This window comes from Vombatus ursinus, unplaced genomic scaffold, assembly GCF_900497805.2.
Source record: "Vombatus ursinus unplaced genomic scaffold, bare-nosed wombat genome assembly UNPS02014786.1, whole genome shotgun sequence".
NCBI classification, from domain to species: domain Eukaryota; kingdom Metazoa; phylum Chordata; class Mammalia; order Diprotodontia; family Vombatidae; genus Vombatus; species Vombatus ursinus.
Window position 1 is genome coordinate 43,287,940 of NW_020954564.1, and position 9,840 is coordinate 43,297,779.

Sequence of the window (9,840 nt, forward strand, 5' to 3'; positions counted from 1 at the left end):
TAGGATAGAACTCCTTTGTCACAGAGTTAAAAAAGCAGAGGGTGTACCTCATGATTTTCAAGTGAAGCAACAGGGAAGCTGATCCAGCTTGAGATGTCTCTCCACCAACTCCCAGAATGAATTTGAAATTTTAACACAAGGAGGTAAATACAATCTCTCTTAGTTATCATTGTGATTTGTTAGAATAGGCCTTATGACTAGAATGCAGCAAGATACTGTTTTTTAAAAGCCTAGATCTAATAGGAGGGATAGGACATAGCATTAGAGATGGCACAGGAGGATTGAGGAGGAAAAAAACAAACCAGAAAACCACTGGTTCTATAACCAGAAGCCCTAGCATGTAGAACCTACTGGAGAATAGCTGTGTGACCTTGGAGAAATCACTTCATCTTTGTAGGACTTGGTTTCCTCATCTTTAAAATGGGAAAAAATATATTTGCACTGTCTACCTTATGGTTTGCTATGAAGAAAGTACTTTATAAAGGACAATATAAATGTGAGTACTATTATTAAGATATATTGTTCCAGTTTGAGCGAAAAAGAGAGGGAGGGAGGGAGGGAGGGAGGTAGATTTTTCAAACTATAGATTGGTGAATTTCCTGGCAGCATTCTAGATTGCATTATTCACAAATGGTTTCTAAACACTTAGTAATGGGAAGGGTAATCACTAGGAGCCAGCATTGGTTTATCAAGAATAAGTCATGTCAGGGGCAGCTAGGTGGTGCAGTGGATGGAGCACTGGCCCTGGATTCAGGAGGACCTGAATTCAAAACATATAACACTTACTAGCTGTGTGAACCCTGGGCAAGTCACTTAACCCCATTGCCTAGCCAAAAAAAAAAAGAATAAGTCATGTCAGAGTAATCTCATTTCCGTTTTTAACTGGTGACTAGATTGCGACTGTGATCAGAGGAATGTGGTTGGGGGGGAGGGAGCTTTAGGAGGGAGTATAGAGAGATGTATGGACTGGGTGATAGGTGAATTCGGAACTGTTTGAATGACTGGATCCAAAGAGTGGTGATAAATGGATGAATAATTGTCAACCCATAAGGAAGTCTCTAGTGCAGTGTCCCAGGGGTTCTGTGAACCCCTTCTCTTCAAAATGTTTTTATCTGTGACTTGAATGAAAGCATTTATAGCACTTCTTGGTGGCAGGTTATAGATTGATAGGAAATAAAAACTTCTTAAAATTAGAGGACTTAGACCCAGGTTATTAAGGAAATTAAGAGAGTAGCTAGTGGCTGAACATTAATGTGTCTTTCCTGGCTCAGACATTCTATCTTAGAGTAGTGGGGAAGAGGACTTGGGTTATTTCAGAGCCACTATTGGAGGGATCAGGAGCCTAAAGATGAGCTATTGTTAAGTTCCGTGTTGATTCACAGAACCTAGAAAGTATATTCAATATGGTTTGTTACTGTTTACTAGAAAGGAATATAGGGATCGTTAGGAGTCAGTTTGAATTCACTAAGACGTATCATGCCAGTCTAGATCCTTATTCGCTTTTTTGCTAGGGTATTTGATTGGGGAATGCCATAGATATCTTAATTTCAGGAAAGCATTTTACAGTTTTCCATGATATTCTCATAGATCAAACAACAAAATTTGCGTTAGATAATATTATTGTGAGATAGAACAATCAACTAACAGGCATTTATTAAGTACCTACTATGTGGCAGGCACTGTGCTAGGCACTAGGGATAGAGATAAAATGAATGAACTGATAATCCCCCAGTCCCTAACCTCTGTAAGCTAGAGAGAGAGCAAAAAAATCAAGACTCACTCCAACCCATCCTAGTGGGTCCTACTCTCAAAGAGCTTACATTCTAACGGGGAAGACAATAAAGACATCTGTCACTATATACAGAATAAATTTAATAATTTTAATAATAAATTTAAGAGAATAAATTTAAATAAACACCAGATAGTTTGGGAGAGGCCAGGTAGTTTGGGAGGAAAGTCCCTAGTATTTGAAGGGATTAGGAAAGATGACATGTGAGTTGAATCACAAAAGAAGAGAGGGAGTCAGTGAAGCAGAAGTAAGGATGGAGGGCATTCCAGGCATGTGGAATGACCAGTGCAAAGGCACTGAGAAGGGAGATGGAGTATAATATAGGAGGAACAGAAAAGGCCGTCTTGGCTAAGTTACGGAGTGCACACACAAAGGGGAGTTTAGGGGCCAGCCAGTGAAGTTAGAAATGAAGCTTGTAAAGGCCTTTCAAAGCTAAACAGAGGTGTTTATTTTTTATCCTAGAAACAAAAGGGAGTCACCGAAATTTCTTAAATTGGGGAATGATATGGATAGATTTTCACATAAGGAAAATCACTTTGGCAGCACTATGGAGGATAAACTGAAGTGATGAGACAAAGCAGGTAGACTAATTAGGAGGCTGTTGCAGTAATCTCGGTGAGAGGTAGTAAGGGTCTTAACTAAGGCAGTGTGAGTGGGAAAAAAAGGAGTCAGATTCAAGAATTATTGTGAAGAAAGAAATAGCAAGATTTGGCAACTGGTTGTCTATATGGCATAAGAGAGAGTGAGAAGATGATAAGGCTGAGGTTACAGCCTGGGACACTGGGGGAATGGTGGTGCCTTTGAAAGAAATAGAGAAGAGAGGGGTGAGGTGAAGAGGGAAGAAAGATAATGAGTTCAGTTTTAAGATGTTGAGCTTGAGATGTCTTCAGGACATCTAGTTTGCAACGGCCAATAGGTAATTGTGGGACACCATTGGTGATGCAGGAGTGACATTTAGGGAAGAAACTGGGGCTAGATATATAGATGTGTGAAGCCATCTGCATAGAGATGATAATTAAATCCGTGGGTGCTGATGAGGTCATCAAGAGAATATACAGTTAGAAGAAGATCCAGAACAGAGCCTTGGAGAATACTCATAGTTAAGGGACATAATACAGGTGATGAGTCATCAAAGGAGTCTGAGAAGGAGTAGTCAGACAGAATGCCCAAAAAGAATTGAAAGGCACCATAGACTAATGGAAAGAACGTTTGATTTGAATTCATCAGTAACTAGGTTCAAAGCCTTTAACTAGCCATTAACTGGCTATGTGACCTTGAACAACTCCCTCGCCCATTGTGTGCCTTGGTTTCCTCATCTATGAATTGGGTGAGATTGACTGCTTAGTTTTGGAGTTGTCTAAAGGTGTTTTGTTTTAAAGGTGCCCTACATCACTAACATTCTGTAGATCAATGAGTGAACAGACCACTTCAGAGATGAGTTATAATTTCATTTCTTTTCCCTGACCTCCCCAACCCTGGGATGGAAAAGTTGAGTTGAAAAAGTTGAACCTACTTAGAAACCTATAGGCCTGTTGAGCTAAAGCCAGGCCATATCGGGGAACATTGGGAAGGAGCCAGTATTCCAAGCCCACCCCTCCCCAGTGACTCCTCCCTCGGCTACTCTGTCATTCACAGGAAAAACGCATCGCCTCACTGGATGCAGCCAATGCACGCCTCATGAGCGCCCTGACCCAGCTGAAAGAGAGGTACAGCATGCAGACCCGTAACGGCATCTCCCCCACAAACCCAACCAAATTGCAGATTACAGAGAATGGCGAATTCAGAAACAGCAGCAATTGTTAACTCACTCGGAGGGAGGAGGAGCGCTGCCACTGCCGCTGGGCCCGGGGGGAGGAGGAGACAGAAGTAAAATATAGAAATAAAAACCCCAAGATCTCCAGCCCAATGCACCGGGGGCAGCAGGAGCGACAGCCACTTCAGACAATGGTTCATCTCTCCCCTCCCTCCCCCCAAGACACCAGGCCAGCCGGGATAGGAGCCAGCGTGTGTGACTGATGCACTGGGGGGCAGAAGGCACTGCCTCCTCCCTCTCCTCTCCCCTCCCCAAGAAGCTAAAGCCCGTGTGTTTGGGGGAAGGTGGAAAAAAAAAGACATATGTGGGAGTTGTATGGCCTAAGGGAAAAAAATGTTATATTTGGAAAAAAAAAATACCAGAAAACCAAACTGCAAAGTGTCACTGTTGGTGGATTTTTTTTTGATGTGTAAATGTTTAAACCAATTCCCTTTTTCTTCTTGAGCTGGACAAATCTCCAGATTCTCACAGGGGCTGATAATGCTTCGGTTAATTTCTGTAAGGGAGAGAGAGGGTAAAGAAATCAAGATTCACTGCAACCCCACCCCCAAGACTGCCCCCTCCCCCACCTCCCCCAGATCAGTATTGCTCTAGCACTGCCCAGGGAAGAGTGCTTTGATTTTAGAAGGTGGGTCCTAGTTATTTTAGGCAGAATAGCCCTAAAATGGAAGACAGTTCACGAAAGATAAGCCCATAGGATTGCAGAGTTGGAAGGGACCCCAGAGGCTACCTAGTCCAACCCATACCTTAACGGGAATACCCTTTACCACATCCCTGAGAAGTAAGCACATATCCTCTGCTTGCGATAGGGAAATTACTATCTATTGAGGCAATCCATTCCATTGCTGAAGAGTTCTGATTGTTAGAAAGTTCTGGTGAGCCCAAATCTGCCATTCTGTAGCTTTCCCCCCTAGTATTTCCAGTTCTTCCCTCAGGGGCCAGGCCAAATAAGTCTAATCCTTCTTCCATGTGGTAGGTCTTCAGACTGTTGGAGACAATAATTATGCTTCCCCACCCCCATCCCACCTACCCCAAGTTCTCTTTTCCAGGATGAAGAACTTTTAAGCCTCTCCCCTCTGCTTTTAAAAGCTTGGAGGACAGTGTGCTCCTTTCCTCTGTGGGGGAATTGGTACTTTCATATAGGAGGGGGCTCCTGAAGAGCTACCCACCCAGTGGAGCGTCTACCTCTGTGGTTCCCACTGAGCTGAAAAGGAAGCAGCAAATAGAGTTCTTCACTTCTAGCCCTGTTCCCCATGTCTCCATCCTGTTTTCTTTCCCCTCTCCTTAAAGTTGGTCTCCAAATAGACCCCACACAAGGACATTTAATGATTTCTTTGAGTTTGCTCCAAGATACCAAGAGCACAGATCCATAGTAGGCAAACCTACTCCCTCATTCGCCTCTACCAATGCATGTAAAAATGTCTAAGATCCCTTCCGGGTACCCTTGGGTCCAAAATTTGATGATCCTTGACCTCTTTGGGCCTTTGGCCAAACCATAAAAAGTCCAGAGGAGTGTTAAAGTTGGAAGGGACCTTCCATATCATCTTATTTAATCTCTGAACCTCTCTTCACTTTCTTAAGTCATCATCCAGTCTCTGCTTGAAGAGTTTTAGTGATAAGGACCTCCTGAGACAACCCATCCCCCTTTGGAGTCTTTCAAAGGTTTCTCCTTGATAGAGGTTGCCATAGTATCTATCATGTGTGATATGGAAGGGGAGCAGGGAGGGGAAAGGCCCAGCCAGAGACTTATTACCCTTTGTCCTTACTCCAGTAACAACTGGATTTTTGTTGTTGTTTTGTTTTTAGTTATACTAGGAGGCTATAATGAAGGTCAACTACTAGAGAGAACTATGGAAGAAAGCATGTAAAGGAAGTGACTCATCCCTTCCAATCAAATAGGAAAGGGGGAAAGCTCCCATACCCCTTCTGACTCCCCCTAACCCAAGTTCCCGAGACTCCAGACCCCACCCAGTGTTGTAGGCTTCTGTGATAACTTATTAGCCTTTTTTTAAGTCTACCCGTGAATCCACTGTGGAGCATAGCCTTCACTAAAGGCCTCTCAGGCCAAGGCTGATTTAACTGACCTACAGTAAACCGAGGTGGAAAGTTGGCTCAGACACTCTTGGCAAGGGGAACAAAGAAAGAAGATTTATTTCATCTCCTGTCCTGTTTTCCTCCCATCCATGCTGACTTTTTTTTTCCTCCTACCGCTGGTTAAATAGACCCCACACAAGGAAATTTAGCACTTTTAAAAAATTTTATTCCAGTTTGTGAAGACCTGAAAGCCACAAAAGGAAAGCTGCTTCCTGGGAAACAGTACAGTCGTGTCAGAGGTCCTGGGCTAAAATCTTTGCTCTCCTACTTGTTAGCTTTGCGACCTCGGGCAAATCCCTCCTTGTCTCTGGGACTCTTCATCTATTAACTGCATGGGTTGAATCAGGTCTCTAAGGCCCTTTTTCACTTTTATTCCAGTGACATACATTCCTGGAACAGTATCCTGGAGGCAGATGAAAAGGAAGTGGATGGAGTAGGGAAAAGACTGCAGAATCTGGAGTCGAGAGCCACTTACTATTTGTGCAACCTTGGGCAAGGAATTTAATGTCTCTGGCCCTATTCATCTCTTCTGTCAAATAAGGAGGTGGAACTAGATGACCTTGAAGGCCCCTTCCAGCTCTAAATCTGTGATTCCAAGACCTGAGTTCAAATTGTTAGCTCTCACTACCTAGGTGACCTTGGGCAAGTCACAATTTCTCTTCAGTTTCCTTGTCTATAAAATGAAAAGGTTGAATCAGTTGGTCTCTGAGGTCCCTTGTGATACTTTGATCTCTTAAGGTTCCTTCTACCTGTTAACCCTATGTATGCCCTTGACTCCAGACTTTGGGCTATCCTATAAGGAAGCCCAAAAGTGGGTCTTCAAGCCCCAGGAAAAGTAGTATCCCTTTTTAATGTTCTACATGAAGGGCCATAATGTATTTCTTGGAGGAAGTCTAAGTGAGTCCCAGAGAGTGTTCCTCTGCCCACCAGCTTTATTTAAGAGGTTCTTACAGGGAGTATGTGAGCCATGAGCTAACTGGAGAAGAGAAATAATTAATGATGTAAATAATAATCATAGTACTGGAGAGGCCCAGGAGGAGATTGGTAATTGTAATTTTTTTTCCTTTCACAGTATGCATTAGAAACAAAACCCGCTCGTTTTCTGGAATACAGGCCCTTTAAATTGAGCGCACGCACTACATGGGAATTAAGAGCCCTGAAGGATGTTAAACATGATCACCCAACAGGAACAGCAGCAAGGAGCCGGCAGGCCCCCCGTGCACACAGCCCGCTGGCCAGTCCGGACTGTGCTCTTTCTCCTGCTCCCCACCCCGTCCCGGACCCATGGGACCCACACGTCCAGGGCCAGGGCTGGCTTTTTGTTCTTGTTTTTACTTTTCTTGTGTGTTGTGGTTCAAAGTCAGGATCTTCTGGTGCTGTCCCCTTCCATCCTGTGTCAGAGAAAGTCTAGCCAGGACAGCTCTTTGGAGGCAGGGTTGGGAAGAGATCTTTTTTGACCCATATTAGGGGGCTCAACTGAGCAGTCATATTGAACAGGTCCACCAATGAGGGGGTGTGGATGGAGCACTGAGTCCTGCCTCTAGCCAGAGCCAAGTTGCCAGTGCCAACTCAGTGCCCACAAACTCCATGCTGCAGACCAGGTCTCTCTTTGTCATATCCTTGCAGAGGCTGGTCCAAGAAACCAGCCAAAGAGAAGGTGAAAAACCTCAACTCTTCCCCTCCAACTTAATTTTCCCCAGGACCTCAATTATTCCAGTTAGGGCTGGCATGCTGGGTCCCTAGAAATCTCTGCTTTTTTTCCCCTTCCCCAAGCTGTGAATGCCTTTTGCATTCCTGATGTGGTCAGACCACCACCCCCCTTTCCCAAATCAGAATTCAGGTGGTAGAGCAGGGAGCAGGCTCTGAGTACTCTCCCTACTAACTAAATCAGCTAGCTTTGGAGAAGGGCCTGAAATCAAGACAAAGCATCCCTCAGAAAGGCCACTGAAAATCCATGTAGCAGGAAGGTTAGGAATAACAGGGTACTCTTGACCATTAGGAGCAGAAACTACCATTTCCAAATTCCTCCAAGACTCAAATCCACCAATAGATTTCTGCCAAAATGGTGGCTTGGGGAAGGAGCAGAGATCCTTGGGGGAATGTTTCCATGAAACTGATTTAATTCCATTTCATTTGGTCAGGGCTGGAGAGGCTCATCCTGTGATGGATGGTAGTCTAGTTAGAAGATGAGATGATCGGAAATAAGCATTAGGGGTGGAGATGTGCTTCCCCATTCCCCAACTCCCCAGGAGATTCTGGGTTGGGGGGAAGCTCTCCAATAAACAAGAGTCTTTGGGTGAACTTTGTGGGAAGAAATTCAGCCCTGTGTGAAGAGGGGAGTTGCTGATTGAGTTGGAAGTTGAATAGCATCCTTGTCCCCTGTCTTTGCCCTTCACTGCCTCTTTACCCCGTTCATCCTACAGGGGGACCTCAAGCCACTGAGTTTGGCCCTACCTATACATCTGAGAAACCATGCCAGATGTGGGGAACTCAGACACCCTTAGGCGGGGGCTTTTGTTTTTAATTTCCTGCCCATCATAATATTTAGTTACCAATTACAGACTGGTCCTCTATACCCATATTTATAAGCACTCCATTTCTTTTTTTCCTTTTGTTTTCAAAAAATAGAAAAGATTTATCTTCTTCCCCACCTCCTCTACCCCCAGTTTCTGTTTCTGAAATGTGTGTCTCATAGCAATACTGGGGACCAAGTCCCCACAGCCAGGGAGAAAGTCAACAAGGGACTGAAGACCACTATATATAACATTTGTCACCTGCTCGCTCATTCTAATGCTCTCTATGGCGAGAGCCTTATCTGGTGCAAAAACTGTAAAGTGTACAGACTGTCCACCGATTTTTATCTTAATGCAAGTCTGACAACTTTTTTTGTAAATGTTCTCTCGGTGTTTGATTGTAATGTAACTATTTCACTATCAGCTGTATATAGTGATTCGCGCCTGGTGCTGCCTTGCAGACAGGATTGGGCAGCTGCTTGTAGAATGACTTGGAATTTTATTTTTTATTTTCCCTCATTTAAAAAAAAACAGAGTTGAGGAGCAGTAGGAGGGTTGGGATTTTTTTTTTTAAGTTTGAGTTGATTGGAGACAGCTGTGGTATAGTGGGAAGTTCCAGATTTAGAATCAAGAAACTTGAGTTTGAATCCCAGCTCTGCCCCCTTAACTAGCTGTGTGACTGAGAAAGTCACTTTTCTTCTCTAGGCCTCAGTTTCTTCATCTATAAAATGAAGAGGTTGGAAGAGATAACCTCTGAGGTCCTAGCACTAAACTCCTAGGATTGGTAATTTATGGGATTGGAACAAAAAGATTTTCCCCGGGTTATCAGAATATTGCTGAAAATAGGATCTAGCTTTTTTTTTTTTTTTTTAAATTTGGTTCCGGGAGAGCTTAACTGGGGGAATGGACCCAATCTGCTCTGTGAAGGGCCATGCTTTTGCCTTTTCAGGATAAGGCACCATCTGAGGGGCTGTCACATAGCACTGACAATCACAGCCACAGGCCCCATCCCCACAGGAATATTTCCTCAGGAGTCATGGTCCTAAGAGTCTTGGACTTACCAGGCCTTCCTGGCATGGCCCAGGTGAGTCCTCTTAATCTGAAGAGCTCCTACTCATCCTCCCTTCCAGGAGGTCAGATGTAGAGAAACTGGTATGCCAGTTTTGGGTAGGGCTGGAGGAAGCCAAATGAAACTGAACCTTACCCAGGGAAATCAACCTCTTCTTCCAGACCTGTCGGATAGGACGCTGCTGTTCCCCCATGAGTCATCGATGGCCTCCATGAAGGGTCCTAGGACCATGGCAGAGGTTAGCAACACACCTAACCAAAAAATATCCCCAAGGAACCAAATACCTCCAGCTAAGAGGAAGGCAGGAGAGCCCAAAATGTTCTCTCCCACCAGCCATGGTAGAGCTAAATAAATGGTCCCTGCCCTATGAGAGCTATTGGGCCCAACTGCTGCAAACACCTCCCCACCCCTCACCAGTGGTTTTTACAGAGCTCAGATGAAGAACAGATTGTCCCTGGAGACCCTGCTGTTGATAAGCCAAAAATAAACGAGAAATCATCGCATTTTCCAAGGTCATTTGAAGGGGACAGGGGCTTAATTTTTCTTCTCAGTTAACTGCCTA

The 9,840-nt window shown here is 44.3% G+C and overlaps 1 protein-coding gene across 1 annotated transcript in view; it reads left to right on the plus strand.

The window, feature by feature from the left end:
• Positions 1-8,764, plus strand: part of LOC114047247 (disabled homolog 2-interacting protein-like) — a 52,026-nt gene extending 43,262 nt beyond the window's left edge. The window contains exons 12-13 of the mRNA XM_027868029.1: positions 3,425-3,495; positions 6,769-8,764. Coding sequence (XP_027723830.1) covers positions 3,425-3,495; positions 6,769-6,778 — 81 coding nt within the window. The 3' untranslated portion in view covers positions 6,779-8,764. The remainder of the gene's footprint in view (positions 1-3,424; positions 3,496-6,768) is intronic.
• Positions 8,765-9,840: the final 1,076 nt, after the last annotated feature.